Source organism: Lycium ferocissimum, chromosome 8 (genome assembly GCF_029784015.1).
Source record: "Lycium ferocissimum isolate CSIRO_LF1 chromosome 8, AGI_CSIRO_Lferr_CH_V1, whole genome shotgun sequence".
In the NCBI taxonomy this organism is placed as follows: domain Eukaryota; kingdom Viridiplantae; phylum Streptophyta; class Magnoliopsida; order Solanales; family Solanaceae; genus Lycium; species Lycium ferocissimum.
The window spans coordinates 3,640,407-3,662,385 of NC_081349.1; the positions used below are offsets into that span (position 1 = coordinate 3,640,407).

Consider the following 21,979-nt stretch of genomic DNA (forward strand, 5'->3'; position numbering starts at 1 on the left):
GCAATTAATTGTATCGGTCTTGGAGATTATCGAGGGGTAGTGATGCCCTTCCGCCGACTTGGCGGGAATTCTCGATGCCTTTTTACGCCACTATATGCCACCCGAATTGAAGCGGGCAAGGGTTGATAAGTTCCTTAACTTGCGACAGGGTAGCATGACTGTTAGAGAATGTAGTGTGGAGTTCGATTCCTTAGCTAGATATGCCCCTACTATTGTGCAGGAAATGGAAGATAGAGTTCACCGATATGTAATAGGATTGGAGTCGGAGTTGCAGGAGATGTGTATGCCGGTGGCAATGCGGCCCGGTATAGATATAGCTCGTATCCAAGCCTATGCTCGGGACGAGAGGATCATAAGCGCCAACGAGAGGCTATTTCGGAGCGGGGTGGTAGTCGGCCCAAGAGGGCCGGGACGAGGAGGTCGGAGTAAGGGTTCCACTAGCGAGAGCGGTTGATATAGTGCACCTTCACGGTTTCGTGACCTCGGCGGGGTAGAGAGACAATCCCGGCCGGACGAGTTCTTCCTATGCGTCGGGTCCTCGGCGAGCGGTGCATGGTCGGGGCAAGAGGTGATGGCCCCTCCTCAATGTGCGACTTGCGGAAGGCGTCATGTAGGACAATGCCGACGGGGTGTGTGTTATACTTGTGGTGATCCGACGCATTATGCTAGAGATTGTCCACAAGGAGTGGGCCATGCTGTTCCCGGAAACTCAGTAGCAGCGTCGTCACCTTCGGTAAGAGCCCCCGAGACAGGACCTCAGACTTCTTCCGGCCGAGGTAGGGGCGGAGGTAGAGCACCTAATTCCGGACGGGCCACATCGTATCTATGCAGGTGGGAGGGGAGACCGAGTCCCCAGGCACCGCGGATGCACCACCAGGTAATCTAAATTAAGTTGCTTGTCTTAATCAATGAGTGATTTATACGTGCCGCCCGCCTAAAGGACCTTCCCCAAATTACTTATAAGACCTTATAAGGTTCATTTAACATTCGAGGACGAATGTTTTAAAGGGGGGGAGGATGTTATATCCCGTGTTTTTGCACATTCGGAGAATTTGGACATAATTGTGATTTGTAAGAATAAGGCCATATTTGGATCTTACTAGTATGAATATGTCGGCTATGGAAACATTGGTGCGGAATTATCGAGGAAAGTTAAGGACAAAATCGGAATTTTGGAAATTTGTTTCATGAAATTGCTAAGTAGCCAAAATTATTGGGCCAAAAAAAAGGGAAAAAAATTGAAGCCCAAAGAGAGGAGGTGGCCGGCCATAGGGCTAAGGCCCAAGCCCATGGAATTTAATCCATGTGATTAAAATGTATAAATGGATTAGTCTTCAAGAAATTTCAAGAAAACTCAAGCAAAGACAAGACAAAAAAAAGAAGAAGCAATCGGCATAGAAGAGAAAAAAAAAAGAGAGAAGAAAAAAATTCTTGGAGCCTTAATCTTTGATTCAAAAATCTTGTTCTTCTTGAATTCTTAACAAGCTCAAGACGCCCTTCAACGTGGTATAATTAGTTTGGTGAAAGAACCACGTTTGCGAAAAGTTGAAATTTGAAGAAAAGGTATGAATTTCATGTTTTAAGTTATGGAATAAATTTATATGTTATGATGATTAGAATTAGACGAGAATTATGAAAGTGTGGCGTGTGTGTGCATGGCGTGGTGTGTGTGGAGGATGGATGTGGCCGTGAGCCATGTGATGTAGAGAAGAAATGAATTTGATTTTACTTGGCTTGTTAGTTGTGTTGTTGTGACCTCTGTGACGTAAATAAAGACTTAGCAACTCTAGTTGGCGTTGAAATGGCATGTATGTCGTTATGAGAAATTATATGATTTCTATATGGTTTTTATATAATTGTGGAAGTAATGGTCTAAAGTGTGAATTAATGTTGTTGTGAATGAAATTGGAAGATGACAATGCAATTTGGTAATTTTGTTGCAATTGTAGGAAGTTGGGATGGATTATGGTTTGATGGAAAACTTGTGCGTTTTGAGGAATAATGAGGAATGTGTTTGAAATGTATTCGAATGGTCTTGAATTAGTAGATAAATATGAAAACGTCGATATTGGATGAAAAGTACGAAGTTAGCACGGAAGTTGATGTATTATGTTGAAAGGAAGACTATTTATGTTAATATGTGTTTTGTAGCGCTTATTGGTGTTGTCGATGTTCTTGATGTTGTTGTTGGGTTGGTTGTTGTCATTTAAGCCGGGTTTAACTCTCGGGGATGTTAGATTTATAGAGGAGATCTTTTGCCCAAATTTTTGTAGACAAATTCGAGCTAAAGATAAACTCTTAAAGGTACATGATTTATATTTGGTAACTTTGACCATTTGCGGATTTACGGACGAAACGGGAATTGAACTTAAGCGAGTATAAGACACCCGTAAGGTATGTAAGGCTATCCCTCTCCTTCTTTTGGCATGTCCTAGGTGTACTAGGTTTGGATTTGAGCCTCGGGGGTTATTCTGTTCATAGAAATCCGATTCTAAAATTGAGTACTATTCATTCGGTGCGACTGAATTAAGATCCTTATATCTTGTCAGAAAAATGCTCAAACGTTTGTAACTTACCTAAATGTAATCGAATTGCCTTGAAACTTTCATAAGTGACCCTATTAAGCTTAGCATATGTAATTCGCGTACGCCACCTCCGTTGACCCGGGGCGGGCCCACTATTCCCGGATCCCCTCCTATCGTTTATTTGACTTATTTCATCGTCGCGATTGAAGAAAAACTTTTGGCTATTGTCCTAACTACTAAGCAATATTTTACTATATAAGACTTTTCAAAACCACAGGAAGGGAGTGCGATATTTTATTATTTAAGACTCTTCAAAACCACTCCGAAGGGGGGCGGGATTTTACTATTTCGTTCCACTTACGACTTACGTTTACATTCCACGACGTTATTATTATTATTATTATTATTATTATTATTATTATTATTATTATTATTATTATTATTATTATTATTATTATTATTATTATTATTATTATTATTATTATTATTATTATTATTATTATTATTATTATTATTATTATTATTATTATTATTATTATTATTATTATTATTATTATTATTATTATTATGTCACGATTATTATTATTATTATTATTATTATTATTATTATTATGCCCGAGGGGGCTGGGATTAGTATTATGTCACGAGTGGCATGCCGGGGGGGCTAGGGGGGTAGCCGTTATGTCGGGGGCATGCGAATGTCCGGAGTGTTATGTCGGGGCCCGGGATAGACGTATCTTTGGACCGCATGCCCGAAGGGGCCGGGATAGACGGATGTCGGGACCAGACGCCGAAGGGGATTATTATCATTAATAGCATTGTTGTTATCATTATTATTACTATCATTATTATTATTAGGCCGGAAGCGGCCGTCCGAAGGGACTATTTCATTTAAATATTGAATTCATACTGGGTATCCTAAACTTGCTTACTGTTGTACTTTTCTGATTCATGCTTCAGTGACGCTTTACATATTCAGTACATATTCCGTCTTCCGACCTCCTTTCTTCGGGGTCGCGTTTCATGCCCGCAGGTTCGGGGACGCAACCGGGGACCCATCTTCTTAGAGGGAGTTAGCCTTTAGAGTCGATGTGCTCCATTTTTCGGAGGCGTCCTCGTTTTGGTATAGTTTTATATATTATGCGGGTCATGCTACTGCGCGAAGTGCGAACGATGTGGGAGTTATAGTTCTTGTTTGTTTTCTTGGCGTCATTTTGTTGTACGAAATGGTTAGGCTTTTTTTTAGCTCGTCTTGTTCTATGTCGTGTATATATATAACATGTTTTGAGATGCCTTGAACCACGTGTCGATTTTGGTATTTCATTTACAATTTTCAATCCTTGTTTTAAAAAAAAAAAATTTGAGTTAACGTTTAAGGGTTCGCTCGACTCTGATGAGAGTCGGGTGCCCGTCACGCCCTGATGAAGATTGGGGTGTGACAATAAGCTTCATAAGTAATGGGTAAACTGATTTTGAACTAAATTTCCTATTTTTCCCTTCGTGGCTCGGATTCCTATATTTGGAGACTTTTTGGGTTCGGATTTAAAGTATGTCAATATGGGTACCATTGAATTCGTATGACTTCCTAGATTAATAATTTGACCTTATTGAACCCGATTTTCTTATAAAATGACCGTTTTACCCCTTGATGTTGGGAATGGGTTTTTGAACTAACTTTTTGAACCGAAATTATTCTAAGGCTATTATGGTTATCCTTCGAATTCCCTCATTTTCCCCATTCCATGAGTTAGGGTTTGGGACTTGATTAGGAATATAGTTATTTGGGTATTTTCTTCTTGATTCTAATTTCATATCCGGATATGATTAGACTTTCATTCTCTCGAGGCTCAAAGGAAGGGCAAGACTAAGGTTTGACTATTCGAGATTTGTTGTTCGGCTTTCCATGTTGGTTACGGTTTACCTTATGGTAAGACTTCGATTAGCGAAGCGTATGTTTAGATGTTATTGTCGGAGAATGCATGTAAACCTTCGGGTATAAAGTTGGGTTGGATATTGCCTTAGGTTGGACCTTGTTGAGTGACTTGGGGGCTAGCCACCTCGTTGCATTGTTGACTTAACTTGTTCTATTTATTTATTAGCTCGTTGCCACGTTGAGATATCGGATATTGGTGATTAGTGATATATCATGACTATGATATTGCTGTACTTTCCTTGATTTGATAGTGAGATGAGAATTGTGATTCCACTGTGTCTTATTGTGTAGCCTGATTATTGATATAACTTGTTTGCCATGTTTGGGAATGAATTGGTTGTTGATATTACATTGCATCGTATTCATACTCTTTTCCATGATTTTCATGACCCAACAGTAGGGCCATGACGGGCACCCGGAGCTAACCTACTGAGCACCTCTCATCATACTTCCACGATCATATCTAGGTGAGCCACAAGGCTAACTCGTAAATTTCTATGCATCGATAATACAAATTTCATTGGATTAAGGCACTTTTATATCAACATCATTAACTATGCCCATATATATATATATATATATAGACACACACACAAGGAGACGGGGCTATCAAAATGATACACAAAATATAAGCCGACAAGGCTGCGAGATGCCTAGCTATACACAACTGTCTACGAGCATCTACAAAGAGTATGTGACACCATAAAGACGGGACAGGGCCCGCCATGCCTAAATAAATACACAAAAGAATAGTACCAACAGCTGCAGCTTCGAATCAAATGGAGCTTCTCCAGGCAATCTCTGATGAAGCAGCCTAAGGGTCGAGTCTGTCTCCCTATCCACATGCGGGCATGAACGCAGGGTCCCTAAACAAAAGGACGTCAGTACGAACAATGTGCTAAGTTACGTCAGTACAAACAATGTGCTAAGTATGTCAGGCATAAGTAGTAACATGATAAAAACATGAAGAATAACATAAGATAGAAGAGCCATTTACACCTCTTGAGACGTTCATTATACTTAACCTATCTCTAAAGAAGACCATCCATACATATACATATAGTAATACCATAGCGACCATATAGGTTCGGTGTCATCCGTACCCGGCCATAACAAAGCTCGGTGTTATCCGTGCCTAACTGATCGCTGGTGTGCGCGCAATAGATATCATACCCGACCATATAGGCTCGGTGTCATAACATAGCTTCATCAATGTATATATATATATATATATATATATATATATATATATATATATATATATATATATATATATATATATATATGCACAAGTAAAAGTAACATCATCATCCTCATCATGATATCTTTCCTTAAAAGACCAACTATCGTTGGACGAGATCAATGGTATCATAAGAGTATCAAGAACTATGAGCTTTAGCACTTCTAGGAATGGCGACATCACGGGAGACATTATGAATTTCATGTAGAGGTGCACAACAATGGAGTCATGCCTTAAGAAAGAAGGATTAGCCTTACATACCTTTATGTCTTCTTAACTACTTAATGTTCTCCTCCAAAATTCGAAGAATCTACATTCAAAAGGGTTCATACCAAGGTTAGGTCTCAAAGACACTCTTAAGTTCAAACTACTATAATTTGTGAGCTAGCGAAAATTGGGTAGCATTTCCTCTATTTCATTGACTTCTACCATATCCCAAAACAACTCCCAAACAACAATAACAACATCCACAATATCATAATCAAAAAGTTATATTCGATTAAATCTCAAAACTCATTCTCATAATCAATTTATGCCATCAACTTTAACACAATCCTTTATACACTTGTATACAACACTTCCCCATTATCATTATTACCTTTCATAAGAAGATCGTACTCAAAATATTTCAACAATTTTAACCCAAGTTAATTTACTACTCAAAATATCATCAAATCCATATATGGACTCCCTCTTTTACTTTCTTCCCTCAATCAAGTTGTTAGACAACCGAGCATTCTTAATAACATGAAAATAGATGTGAAAACTTACCTTAAACACACAAGAGAAAGCTTTGGATCAACTATTCCACTTGAGTGAAACCTTAACTTCAACACCAAAGAAATCCTTGGACTCTACAAACCCTAGTGAGCCTTTCAACACTCGAATCCCTTAATTCTTGCCTTTTGATATTTGATTTCACTTGGGTTTGATTGGATATATTTAGAAGAAGGTTCTAGAGCTCTCAAAGACTTGGGAAATGTTGAAAATGAAATAAAATGAGTAAGGGGTCAGATATATATAACTTAAAAGAAGTCTGGCCAGACCCAAATTTATGGTCAACTTTACGGACAGTAAAAATTATACGGTCCATATAATTGGATCGTAAATCCTGACCAGTGATATGCCTCTTTCTGGAATCAATTTACAGTGGGAGTCAGCCAAATATATGGTCGGTAAAAATTATACGGTCCGTGTAATTGGACCGTAAATCTTAACCAGTGGTTCACCCTTTCTGGAACCAGTTTACCGTGGAGGTTAGCCAAATATACGGTCCGTATATCCAACCGTAAAGCCCACTTTTCCCTTAAACAAATTCTCGTCGATTGTTCAACCTTTAACCCTTCTTATACCTACTAAACATGAACTGGACCCTTTATAACTATAAGACAAACTTATCTAATCTCATTTAACCTTGATAACCGCTCGAATCCAAAACTAGAATCACTAACACGCGGCGAATCTCAATGTACAAAATCATGAGGTGTAACATCCTTCCCCCCTTAGAAATATTCGTCCTCGAATGTCAGATTCTTAGGGATTCTACAGAAATTTAGCCAGAGTTTTCCCTGGAAATATGCCACTACAATCCTGTCACAACAACCTAGCATACACAATGCCTCACAGGGCTACAATAACAACAACCATAATGGCCACACACGACCAAGAAATCATCAAAAGAAAGCATTACATACTTGAAGGTAATGGTGGTTCTATCCGAACTTCCCCTGGGAGTGGAAAAAAATGTGGATACCTGAACTTCATATCTTCCTCAGCTTCCCAAGTCATTTCTTCCCTATCATTGTTTTTCCATAAAACTTTAATTGAAGCTACATCTTTAGTTCTGAGTCTCCAAACTTGCCTATCTAGAATAGCGATGGGGACTTCTTCATAGGATAGTTTCTCGGGGACCTGGACATCATCCACAGGTACAATTCTGGAGGGATCTCTAATGCACTTGCGAAGCATCAATACATGGAAAACTGGATGGACTGACTCCAAATCCGAAGGTAGATCTAACTCATAAGCCACCTGGCCTACCTTGCGTACAATCTTATAAGTCCTAATATACTGAGGACTAAGCTTGCCCTTCCTACCAAACCTCATCACACCTTTCATAGGTGACACCTTTAAGAATACCCAATCATTAACTTGGAACTCAAAGTCTCGTCGGCGATTATCTGCGTAAGATTTCTGATGACTCTGGGCTGTCAATAACCGATCCTGAATAAGCTTGACCTTTTCCATGGCTTGTTGGATCAAGTCTGGCCCTATTAACTTAGTCTCTCCTACTTTGAACCATCCAGCCGGTGATCTATAGTTGCGCCCATATAAAGCCTCATACGGAGCCATTTGGATGATGGAATGATAATTATTGTTATAAGCAAACTCAATAAGCGGTAAGTGATCATCCCAACTACCTCCAAAATCCAACACACACGCCCATAGCTTATCCTTAAGAGTCTGGATAGTGCGCTTAGCTTGTCCATCAGTCTGCAGGTGAAATGATATGCTAAGACTCGCCCTTGTCCCCAAAATTTCTTGGAAGTACTTCCAGAAATTAGCTGTAAACTGTGTCCCTCTATCGGAAATAATAGATACTGGAATACCATGGAGTCGTACTATCTCTTTGACATAAAGCTTTGCATAATCTTCAGCTGCATATGTAGTCCTGACTGATAGGAAATAAGCTGATTTCGTAAGTCTATCCACAATTACCCATATAGAATCATACTTACACTGAGAACGAGGTAATCCTGCGATGAAATCCATATTAATCACTTCCAATTTCCAAGTCAAAATTTCCATAGATTGCAACAATCTGTGGGGATTTTGATGCTCAATATTCACCTGCTGGCAGTTAGGACATTGAGCCATGAATTCCGCTATATCTTTCTTCATTCCGCTCCACCAATGTATGGATTTAAGCTCATGATACATTTTCGTTGCTCCTGGGTGAACAGAATAACGGGAACAATGGTCCTCTTCTAAAATCTGATGACGTAATCTTGCAACACCGGGAACACATAACCTTCCTCGACATCGGAGAATTCCATCTGCAGAAATCTCAAAGGATGACTTTTTCTTCTGAGGAAGTGTATTTCTATAATGAACTAGTCTGGGATACTCATACTGGGGTTCTTTCACCTCAACTACTAGTGACGAGACAGCTGAATTCTGAATGGTAACTCCCATATTGCTCGAGTCCATTACCCGAACCCCCAGGCTAGCTAACTGCTGGAGCTCACGAGCTAACTTCCTTTTCTCTAGCTGAACATCACATAAGCTACCCATAGATCTCCGGCTGAGAGCATCAGTTAAGATGTTTGCCTTCCCTGGGTGATATAGAATGCTAACATCATAGTCTTTCAACAGCTCCAACCATCGCCTTTGCCATAAATTCAACTCTTTCTGCTTGAAAATATACTGAAGGCTCTTGTGATTCGTATAAATATCAACGTGAACACCATACAAATAATGTCTCCACTTCTTCAATGCATGAATCACCGCAGCTAACTTAAAATCATGGGTTGAATAGTTTTTCTCATGTTTCCGCAATTGCCTTGAAGCATAAGCAATCACCTTACCATGCTGTATTAGCACACATCCTAACCCAACGCCTGAAGTATCACAATAGACCACATAGCCTTTTAATCCTTCTGGAAGTGTCAGAACTGGGGCCGAAGTCAATCTATTCTTCAACTTTTAAAAACTGCGTTCACAAGCATCTGTCCATTGGAATTTAGCTACTTTCTGAGTCAGCTTTGTTAGTAGTACGGAGATGGAAGAAAATCCTTCTACAAATCTTTGGTAATAATCGACCAAACCCAGAAAACTACGATCTTCCGTAGGTGTTGTAGACCTTGGCCAAGTTTTTACAGCTTAGATCTTCTGGGTATCCACCCGAATACCATCAACTAAAATAATAAGCCCCAGAAAGGTCACCAAATTCAACCAAAACTCACACTTTAAAAAAAAATTAAATAGCTCCCGAGCCTGGAGAACTCCAAGGACAGTATGTAAATGATCTGCATGTTTTGCCTCAGACCGAGAATATACCAGGATATCGTCGATGAACACAATCACAAACAAGCCGAGGAAAGGCCTGAACATATTGTTCATCAAATCCATGAATACTGCCGGTGCATTAGTTAGCCCAAACGACATTACCCGGAACTCAAAATGACCATATCTAGTTTTGAAGGCCGTCTTAGGAATATCTTTCTCCCTAACTCTCACCTGGTGATACCTGGATCTTAAGTCTATATTTGAGAACTATTTAGCACCCTACAATTAATCAAATAGATCATCAATCCTTGGAAGTGGATATTTATTCTTGATCGTCACCTTATTCAGCTGTCTGTAAACAATACACATTCACAAGAAGCCATCTTTCTTCCTTACAAACAATATAGGTGCTTCCCACAGCGATGCACTAGGCCTAATAAAGCCTTTCTCAAGCAAGGCCTTCAATTGTTCCTTTAACTCTTTCAACTCTGCCAGAGCCATTCTATAAGGAGGGATAGATATGGGCTTAGTATCCGGTAGCACATCAATAGCAAAATTAATTTCTCGCTCTGGGGGAAGGCCTGGAAGCTCATCCGGGAATACATCTGGAAACTCATTCACTACTGGAACAGACTGAAGAGTCGGCGATTTGGCTTCTATAACTTGAACCCGGACTAAATGATAAATACAACCTTTAGAAATCATCTTTCTTGCCTTGAGATACAAAATAAACCTACCTCTCGGATACGCTATATTACCCTTCCATTCCAAAGCTGGTTCTCTCAGAAACTGGAAGCGAACCATTTTTTTTCTATAATCAACATTGGCATAGCAAGAAGCCAACCGATCCATACCCATAATAACATCAAAATCTACCATTTTTAACTCACGTAGATTAGCCATAGTATGATGATCACAAATCACAACTACACAATTTCTATACACCCGGCTAGCTATCACCGGATCACCGATGAACGTAGATACTTTGAAAGGTTTAATTGACTCAGGTTTCACCCCAAATCGACCAGCAATAAAAGGAGCAACATATGAAAATGTAGAGCCTGGATCAATCAATGTGTGTACATCATGAGAAAATACTGATAATACACCTATGACGACATCAAGAGAGGGCTCAAGATCCTGTCGTCGAGCCAGTGCATAAATGCGGTGCTGAGGACCACCTGAATTGGGCGCTCCTCCTCTACCTCTACCACGACTAACTGGTGTCTGTGAGCCTTTCCCCAAAGGGTGTATAGATGATAAAGACCCAGCTGCTGACCCTGTGGGCTGAACCGTACCTCTACTACCTCTCGAGGGATAGTCACGCATCATATAACCTGGGTGACCGCAGACATAGCAAGCATCTGAACCTAATCAGTACTATCCCCAATGTAGCTTTCTACACTGAGTACACCGTGGTAGGGGTGGTCTTGCCTGGACTGAGTTACCCCTGTACTAAGAACCCGAAGCTCTGAGACTCTGACCCTGTCTAGAGTGAATCGGTCTATCAAATCTCTGGCTCACAAATCATGGAGGTGCACTAGTCGCTAAATGAACCGAGTGCCTAGAATGTTGCTACCTCTGCCCTCCTCTAAACTCACTAACCGAACCCGAGGATCTAGCCCTCTTTCTATAACTCCTATCATGCTCACGCTCACTTCTTTGCTGTTGTTGCCGTTCTTCCAAATTTTGGGCATGGGCATGAATGCGAGAAATATCCATACCATCCTGAAGTAAGGCGGTCAAGCACTTATCCATTAAATGTGGCCCTAAGCCACTCACAAATTGGTGCACACGATCTTCCATATCAGCTACCATGGCCGGAGCATACCTAGCCAAAGAATTAAAGTGGAGGTTATACTCTAGGGCACTCATATTTCCTTGTCTAAGATTCAGGAACCTGTCATCTCTAGCCCGCCGAACCTCTGGCGGCAAATAGTGTCCGAGTAAAGCATCTACAAACTCTTGCCATACCCGTAGAGGTGCATTAACTTCTCTAGAAGACATCCAAACCGTATACCAATGAACCGCAACATCCCGCAATCTATAGGAGGCCAACTCTACCGACTCGACTTCTGAAGCATGCATTAACCGAAGTGTTCTCAACATTCCATCAATAAAGCTTTGAGGATCCTCATCCGATTTTGACCCAAAGAATTCTGGAGGGTTCAAACTAATAAAATCATGAGCTCTGGCACTGACAGCTTTATCACCATGACCAGTACCTTACTGCTGAGCCTGAGCGGCGACTAACTAAGTCAGCAAATGGAGAGGCTCTTTCATCTCTTGTCCTGAGGCATCTGGTGGAGGAACTGGGGGTGTCAGAGTTGGGGCTGAGGCTCCCTCATGCTGTTCTGAAACAGGTAGTAAGTGAGAGGATCGAGATGGAACCTCATTCTGGGACTCGCCCGCCTCTATATCTGTCGGCGGTACCCGCTCGGTTCTCCTACCTGCCACTATCTTGCCCTTTTGGGTTGCTGTAGCTTTTCTCTTTACAGGCATTACTGAAAATATAACACACGACTAAGAAAAAGGGAAATTCTTATATCATGGCTCTATCGCACGATCTATGAGGAAAAGAAGGTCATTCATTCCTAAATGTCCGCAGCCTCTTGTTTATAAGTGGGGCGCGCAACACACCCATAAATAAGACTCTACTGGACACGGCTCGTAGACACACCCTAGATGAACTACTCGATACCACTTCTTTCACGAGCCAACATTAGGGCCATGACGGGCACCCGAAGCTAACCTACCGAGCACCTCTCATCATACTTCCACAATCATATCTAGGTGAGCCACATGGCTAACTAGTAATTTCTATGCATCGATAATACAAATTCCATTGGACTAAGGCACTTTTATATCAACGTCATTAACTATACCCATATATATATATATATATATATATATATATATATATATATATATATATATATATATATACACACAAGCCGACAAGGCTATCAAAATGATATACAAAATATAAGCTGACAAGGCTGCGAGATGTCTAGCTATACACAACTGTCTACAAGCCTCTACAAAGAGTATGTGACACCATAAAGACGGGACAGGGCCTGCCATGCCTATATAAATAAAAAAAATAATAGTACCAATGGCTGTCTCTTCGAATCAAATGGAGCTTCTCTAGGAAAGCTCTAATGAAGCAGCCTAAGGGTCTAGTTTGTCTCCCTATCCACATGCGGGCATGAACGCAGTGCCCCTAAAAAAAAGGACGTCGCACGAACAATGTGCTAAGTATGTCAGGCATAAGTACTAACATGATAAAAACATGAAGAATAACATAAGATAGAAGAGCCATTTACACCTCTTGAGACGTTCATCATACTTACTTACCCTATCTCTAAAGAAGACCATCCATACATATACATATAGTAATACCATACGCGACCATAGAGGTTCGGTGTCATCCGTACCCTGCCATAACAAAGCTCGGTGTTATTCGTACCCAATTGATCAGTGGTGTGCGCGCAATAGATATCATACCCTGCCACATAGGCTCGGTGTCACAACATAGCTTCATCTATCTAACTATATATATATATATATATATATATATATATATGCATAAGTAAAATTAACATCATCATCCTCATCACAATATCTTTCCTTAAAAGACCAACTATCGTTGGACGAGATCAATGGTATCATAAAAGTATCAAGAACTATGAGCTTTAGCACTTCTAGGAATGAGGTCATCATGGGAGACATTATGAATTTCATGTATAGGTGCACAACAATGGAATCATGCCTTAAGAAAGAAGGGTTAGCCTTACATACCTTTATGTCTTCTTAACTACTTAACGTTCGCCTCCAAAATCCGAAGAATCTACATTCAAGAGGGTTTATACCAAGTTTAGGTCTCAAAGACACTCTTAAGTTCAAACTATTATAATTTGTGAGCTAGCGAAAATTGGGCAGTATTTCTCTATTTCATCAACTTCTACCATATTCCAAAACAACTCTCAAACAACAATAACAGCATCCACAATATCATAATCAAGTAGTTATATTCGATTAAATCTCAAAACTCATTCTCATAATAAATTTATACCATCAACTTCAACACAATCCTTCGTACACTTGTATACAACACTTTCCCTCCATCGTTATTACCTTTCATAAGAAGATTGTACTAAAAAATATTCCAACAATTTTAACCCAAGTTAATTTACTACTCAAAATATCATCAAATCCATATTTGGACTTCTCTTTACTTTCTTCCCTCAATCAAGTTGTTCAACAACCAAGCATTCTTAATAACATGAAAGTAGATGTGGAAACTTACCTTAATCACACAAGAGCAAGCTTTGGATCAACTATGCCACTTGAGTGAAAACTTAACTTCAACACCAAAGAAATCCTTGGACTCTACAAACCCTAGTGAGCCTTTCAACACTCGAATCCCTTGATTCTTGCCTTTTGATCTTTGATTTCACTTGGGTTTTGTTGGATATATTTGGAAGAAGGTTCTAGAGCTTTCAAAGACTTGGGAAATGTTGAAAATGAAATAAAATAAATAAGGGTCGGATATATATAACTTAAAAGAAATTTGGCCTGACTCGAATTTTCGGTCAACTTTACGGATCGTAAAATTATACAGTCCATATAATCGGACTGTAAATCCTAACCAAAGGATATGCCTCTTTCTGGAATCAATTTACGGTGGGAGTCAGCCAAATATACGGTCCGTATAATTGGATCGTAAATCTTAACCAAAGGGTTTACCCTTTTGGAACCAGTTTAGGATGGAGGTTAGCCAAATATGCGATCCGTAAAAATTTTACGGTCCGTATATCCAACTGTAAAACCCACTTTTCCCTCAAACAAATTCTCTTCGATTGTTCAACCTTTAACCCTTCCAATACCTGCTAAACATGAACTTGACCCTTTATAACTATAAGACAAATTTATCTAATCTCATTTAACCTTGATAACCCCTCAAATCCAAAACTAGAATCACTAACACGCGGCGAATCTCAGTGTACAAAATCACGGGGTGTAACAATGATACATTGATGTTGCATTGTCATGGTAATGAGGATGGAAAGTGAGAAGGAAATACTGATGCGTTGAAACACATTGTATATCGAGTCGTCTCTGGGCTGTGTGTGGAGTGGCTGGTTCATGGACTTCGCAGGTCCCCTATGGGTTGTGCTAATGCTCCATCGGTCGGAGTACATGTGTACGGTGCATATGCATTGCATTCATCATTCATACATTATTGCACTGCATTGTACCTCTTAGTTTTCTGTGATATAGTTGTGATATGATTGTAATATAACGTTCGGAACGGTTATACTGAGATTTGACACAGTTGGGTTTAGATGTTATAACATAGGTGATGACTTGTTGTGATATGATTCTGATATATTGGTTCGGATTGGTCACACAGAGACTTGACACGGTTGGGTTTAGATACTATAACATAGGTGATGAGTTGTACCGTGGTTATGAATTTGTGTCGACTTGTACCTTATTTTACGTGTTTATCTTGCTTTGTTGTCTTTATATACGTTAGCTAGTCTTAGTTGGCCTATGATACCTACCAATAATTGTTTGTACTGACCTGCACTTGCTGCATTTTTTTATGAATGCAGAGTACTAAGTTGGATCTACTTCTACCCCTCGGGCCTGATTATTGAGGTTGTTGTCGAGTCTATTCAGGGTGAGCATGAGGACGTTTGCTGCCCGAAGACTCTTCTAATTGTTTATTTCTGATTTCCACTTTGAGACATCTCTTGTGATCTTATGTATTATTCATTGTAGTATTTGGTAGATGCTCTTGTATGACCAGACCAGATACTAGGGTTGGATTCCCATTACTTTTGTATTTCTTTATATTATTATCGTGAGACTTACGTTATTCGATTTTCTTCCGCTTACTTATGTTTTATGAATGTTGAGATGAGGGTTTGCCTACTGAGCAGGGAAAGGTAGGTGCCCGCACGACTTAGTAAAATTGGATCGTGATAGTAAGTTTAATTTAACAGACTAAAAGTAGAGAAGGAAAATCATGAACAGATAAATGACATAACTGATGACGTCAAATATTTATAAGTTTTTAAATTAGGGAAAAGGTCAAAATACTCGTGAACTACTCAAAATAGAGGTTAATTTTACCCTCCGTTATATTTTTGCCTAAAAAAATACCCTTGTCGTTAGTCAACTAGCTCAAAAACGCTGTCGAACTGGTCAAGTAACTCAAAAATATACTTCCTACTAATGGTTACTTATCGACGCTTATATTTGTATTTCCCTACCTGCATGTGGCTATCTGAAGTGCAGTTGCATCTATTTTAGGAACGACAACATGGATTTGTTGTTGGCATCCGGATGGAGAAGTATGGGGAATCACATGGGTGTGTATAACTTGAAAGAAGATTACATTAATGTTATGTATTTTCGGAATGATACTTCCTAGAGATATATTTGCCCAAGCTGGGTATTTTAAAGTTTGTGGTAGGAACTTAACTCACTATTTTAATGTATCCTTTCATGTGCTTTCAAGCAGTTCCTAACACCAACTAAGAAGTACCAAAGTTAGGCACCGATTGATCTCAGTAACCTACTGAAGGACAGCAACCAGAGGACATATGATAAGAGTGGCTTTTACTGCTGAGAGTTCCTACTTAGTATGCGGGTGAAGATGACAATAAACTGGATTTGCTAATTCCTTTTCTTAATTCGCGTTTAGCAAGTAAAAGTGCTATCTCTTGGATTTTATGCCCCATTCCCATGTTATCATCAAGAATACCCCCTTTGGCTGTTCATATTGGGAATGGACCTCTATTTCCCAAAATGAACAGCTAAAGGGGGTATTCTTGCTGATGAGATGGGAATGAGGAATACTATCCAAGCGATAGCACTTGTTCTTACTAAACGGGAATTAAGGAAAGGAATTAGTGAATCCAGTTTATTGTCATCTTCACCCAGTACGAAGCAAAAAATTCTTAATGTAACCCCATTTGTTGCTAATGAATTCAGCGTTGAACCAAAAAATTTGCATGAACCTTTTATGTATCTACTCCATTTTGGAAGTCAGTTATAACCAAACACGTGTATAGGGGTTGTCCAGTTAAAGTCTACCATTGCAGTACAATAGCCGACTTGGTTGAGTTGGAGATGATAGATTTTGATGTAATCATGGGCATGGATTGGTTATCGTCACGTTATGCTGCAGTAGCTTCTAGAACCAAAATTGTAAGTTTATAGTTTCCTAACGAGCCAATATTAGAATGGAGGCGTAATGCAAAGAGTACCTATGGGTAGGTTTATTTCCCATCTCAAGGTCAGAAAGATGATTTCTAGTGGGTGCATTTATCACCTTGTTTGAGTCAAGAATGCAGATGCTAAGACCCCGGCTCTTCAGTCTGTACCAGTTGTTAATAAACTCCCAGAGGTTTTTCCTAATGATCTTCTCGAAGTTCCTCCTGGTAGGGAGATTGACCTTGGAATCGATTTACTTCCCGACACCAAGCCGATATCTATTCCTCCATATAGAATGGATCCAGTAGATTTGAAAGAGTTAACGACCTAGTTGAAAGATCTTCTTGACAGAGAATTCATCGGGCCAAGTGTCTCACTTTGAGGCGCACTGGTCGTTTTGTCCGAAAGAAGGATAGGTATTTGTATATGTGCATTGACTACCATCAATTGAATAAGGTCAGCATTAAAAATAAGTATCTTCTTACCAGAATTGATGACTTGTTTAGCTTCAAGGTGTCCAATATTATTCCAAGATCAACCTCAGATTAGGGTACCATCAGTTGAAGGTTAAGGAAGTTGATATTCTGAAGACCGCTTTCAGGACCAGTTATAGTCATTTTGAGTTCCTTATTATGTCCTTTAGGTTGACGAATGTGCTAACAACTTTCATGGATTTGATGAACGGAGTCTTCAAGCTTTATCTCGACTTATTCTTCATTGTCTTAATTGATGATATATTGGTTTAATCTCGTAGTGAGACTGACCGTGCAGAATATCTCAGAATAGTGTTGCAGACACTTCAGGATAGCAAGCTTTATGCTAAACTCTTGAAGAGTGAATTTTGGCTAAAATTTGTAGCTTTTCTAGGCCATGTGGTCTCTGGAGAAAGCGTCAAGGTTGATTTTCAAAAAATAAACGTTGTGAAGAACTGGCTCAGACCCACTTCAATAATAGAGATAAGAACTTTCTTTGCTTTAGTTGGGTATTACAAACGTTTCGTGGAGGGATTCTCTTCTATCTCAGATCGGTTGACTATATTGTTCTATCTCAAAGGGAACCGATGGGTTTGTTGTTTATTGTGATGCCTCAAGAGTTGGTCTTGGGTGTGTTTTAATGCAGCATGTTAAGGTAGTGACTTATGCATCTAGAAAACTTAGGAGTCAAAAAAGAATTATCTGACTCATGATTTTGAGTTGGCAGCAGTAGTGTTCCCATTAAAGATATGGTGTCACTATTTTATGGGGTGCATCTAGATATTTTAACCGATCACAAGAGCCTCCTGTACATTTTCAAGCAGCGGGAGTTGAATCTCTTAAAGAGAAGATAGTTGGAATTGTTAAAAGACTATGATATGGATATGCTCTGTCATTTAGGGAAAGCAAATATGATAGTCGATGCTTTTAGTCGATGATCCATGGGAAGTTGAGACCATATGGAACAAAGTAAGAGAACCGTGGTGAAAGAAGTTCATCATCTAGCGAATTTAGGAGTTCTACTTTTGGACTCCAAAGATGGCAGTGTTGTTGTTTAGAACATATCTGAATCCTCCTTAGTAGCCAAAGTAAAGGAGAAATAGTTCAATGATCCCTACTTGTTGCAGTTGAAGGAAGGTATTCACAAGCATAAAGTAATGGCTTTTAAACAAGGGGAGATGATGGTACCTTGAGGTACTAGGAAAGATTATGTTTTCCAAACGTAGATAGATTGAGAGAAATAATAATCGCGGAGGCGCACAGTTCATGATACTCTATCCACCCAGGTTCTACGAAGATGTATCATGACCTTAAAGAGGTTCATTAGTGGAACGATATGAAGAAGAATGTAGTTGATTTTGTGGCTAAGTGTCTAAATTGTCAGCAGGTGAAAGATGAGCACCAGAGACCTGGTGGGTTGGCTAGAACATAGATATTCCCGTGTAGAAATGGTAAATGATAAATATGGACTTTATAACAAGTTTACCTTTTTCATTTTGAAAGCATGATTTGATTTAGGTGATTGTGGACCGACTTACTAAGTCAACACAGTTTTTGCTAGAGAGGACCACCAACTCAGTGGAGGATTATGCCAAGCTATATATTCAAGAAATTTTTAGATTGCATGGGACTCCATTGTCCATTATATTAGATCAAGGTACCCAGTTCACAAAAAAAAAAATTTGAACTCCTTTCGGAAAGGATTGGGTACCAAGGTGAATCTCAATACAACTTTCACCCTCAGATAGATAGCCAGGCAGAGCGCGCTATTCAGATGCACGAGGATATGTTGAGAGCATGTGTCCTAGAATTTAAAGGTAATGAGGGTGATCACCTAGCTCTCGCGGAACTCACTTATAATAATAGTTGTTATGCCAGTATCAAGATGACAAAGTTTGAAGCCTTGTATGGACGAAGGTGGAGATCACCTATTGGGTGGTTTGAAGTTGGTGAAGCAGAGTTATTAGGGCCAGACTTGGTCCATCGGACCATAGAGAAAGTTAAGTTGATTCAAGAGGATTCGAAATGGCTCAGAGTCGCCAAAAGTCCTATTCAGACATGCGGCACAGAGACATAGAGTTTCATGTTGATGATTGGTTTTTATGAAAGTCTCGCCTATGAAAGGTGTTATGAGATTTGGGAACAAAAGGAAGCTTAGTCCTGGATATATCAGACTATACAATATCTTGCAAAGGATTGGCCAAGTAGCTTATGAGCTAGAATTACCACAGGAGTTGGTTGCTATACAACTAGTGTTACACCTCGGAAAATTTTTCGTTGATGCACAGTGAATAGACTAACGAAGAGCACGAAGTATATGGTATGTCAATAAGTAAGGAATGACATTCAATGACCCTAATTAAGATTTCAAAGACATTCGAGGTACGAGGAGAAAGTTTGCCAAAAGAAGGCAAGGCATACGATATGTATCAGAAAGGATTTACGAGTAACAAGTTAATGATGATTTAATGATGCTTTGGAGAAGAGTTATAACATCCCTTATATTGTTAATGAGGTGATAAACAAGTGTCAAGGAGGTTCCACAAGGATTGGAGATCAAACGAGTCGACGAGAACGAACTTCGGAAAACTGGGCATTATACGACCAAACATACTGGCCGTATAAAACATACGGACTGTATGTTCAACCGTATAATTAGCCCAGATTAGCATCCCTCTCTGGACCAAATCTATGGCCAGACATACGGTCAGTATAATTTATACGAACCGTATGTTGGTCCGTAGAATATGGTCGAGACTGAATTGTGTATTATTAATAAGGGACCAAGTTCATTTCCCTTTCACACCCCTTCTCTCTAGAACTCTCTAGAACATTCTCTCATAAGAATTCAAGGGATATTAGTGATCAAATTCATCAAATCAAGTGAACCAAGAGTAAGAAACCCATTAAAGGTCATCTAAGACAAGAAATCCAAGTGGAGGTGGAACTAGGGTTTTGCTCAAGTGAAGTGTTTTCACCCAAGGGTCATTCCTACACAATCTAAGGTCCGTTTTATGGTATTTCCATGTTGTTTAAGGTATTGAAAGTTGAAACACTTGGATTATAGAAGGATATAGAAAGTGGGTCATGATGTAAGAATAGTGTCATTTTTGAGAAATAGCTTGGATTGATTCATGATTCTTGATGTGTTGTGATTATGGTTATGTTATAAATGATGTTAAGAACATGGGATAGACATTGTATATGAATCAACGTAATCGTGTGTTATGACCATGAATATGGATGATTGGAAATGAACTGAGAAGTAAGGATAATGTAGGTGAATAGAGGCTATTGTTATGATGTTGTGAGTGTTATTATTGATATTTGGGAGTTGATATATGATATGGTGGAAGTCGTATAATTAAAGGAGATGCTTTTCAATTTTCTCTAGCTTTAGTCATGTATGCTAAGCTGTCGATTTTCTAATGATAGTATAACTCTAATGAAGGTAGAAACGTGAGCATTGAAGGAGAACGTGCAAGTGATAGAATAGTTGAACGAAGAGGTATGTAAGGCTAACCCTTCTTTCATAAGGCATGGTTCTTTGGCCAAATATCTATTCTTCTATACGATGTCCTCCAAATGATTCTATCTTTAGAAGCTACTAAGCTCATGATTCTCGATATGTTACGATTGTACTAAATTCCTCATATGATGAGTAATCCTCTAGGGATAGATGTAATGAACGACGATAGTAATGATGCTAAAGAAGCTTATGAGCTTTAATGTATATGTGCCTATGTATGGCTACTATGAAACCCCAAGCTTATATGGCCGAATATATATATATATATATATATATATATAATATATATATATATATATATATATATATATATATATATACCATATATTGCATATATTGGGTACGGATAACCCTGAGCCTTGGTAGGGCTAGGTATGTATAACCCTGAGCCTTGGTAGGGCCAAGTATGTGAAACACCGAACCTTCATGGTCGGGTATGCTATGCAAATGCTATGTATATGATATGAATATAAATACGGAAATGCTATGAATATGAATATGTAAACGAATACGAGTATGGATATATAACTACGAATACGAAAATGGATACGAAATGTAAATGTGTACGGATATGAATACGGATACGGATACGGATACGGATGTATGTACACGATCACGTATTAGAAATAGAAAGTCCCTACGAAAAGCAAGTAAGTGTTTATGACGATGATACTATTATCTCCCATCTTATGCTATTTCTTATGTTGCTTATTATGCTTCTATAATGATGTTGATCATGCTTTACATACTCAGTACATTCTTCTTACTGACGTCCTTTTGTTTGTGGACGCTGCGTCATGCCCGCAGGTGGCCTGGGAGACAGGCTTGATCCATAGCGTTATTTCTCAGGGACTACATAGCGGAGCTCTATTTCATTCGGAGCAACAGCTTTTGGTACTTATCCTTTTGTGTACATATTTATGGGCATGGCAGGGTCCTGTCCCGCCTATATGATATGACATACTCTCCTTAGAGGCTCGTAGACATGTGTATATGGTTAGATGTGTTTGGCCTTGTCGGCCTATATTTTGGATATCATTT

The 21,979-nt window shown here is 39.3% G+C and overlaps 1 protein-coding gene across 1 annotated transcript; it reads left to right on the plus strand.

The window, feature by feature from the left end:
- The first annotated feature begins 154 nt into the window (after window positions 1-154).
- On the plus strand, window positions 155-18,841 carry LOC132067109 (uncharacterized). The gene is made up of 6 exons (XM_059460236.1): window positions 155-247; window positions 11,911-12,069; window positions 17,070-17,254; window positions 17,691-18,000; window positions 18,537-18,593; window positions 18,797-18,841. The coding sequence occupies exons 1-6, from the start codon at window positions 155-157 to the stop codon at window positions 18,839-18,841; spliced, it is 849 nt and encodes a 282-aa protein (XP_059316219.1).
- The last annotated feature ends 3,138 nt before the right edge of the window (window positions 18,842-21,979 follow it).

Excerpts from the sequence above, each read along its gene's own strand:
- LOC132067109 (XM_059460236.1), top strand. The coding sequence starts at position 155 with ATGACTGTTAGAGAATGTAGTGTGGAGTTCGATTCCTTAGCTAGATAT. Across the intron at positions 18,001-18,536 it reads ATCTCAAAGGGAACCGATGG|TTGAAGGAAGGTATTCACAA; the intron begins GTTTGTTGTTTA and ends TACTTGTTGCAG. Across the intron at positions 18,594-18,796 it reads TTAAACAAGGGGAGATGATG|GTGAAAGATGAGCACCAGAG; the intron begins GTACCTTGAGGT and ends AATTGTCAGCAG.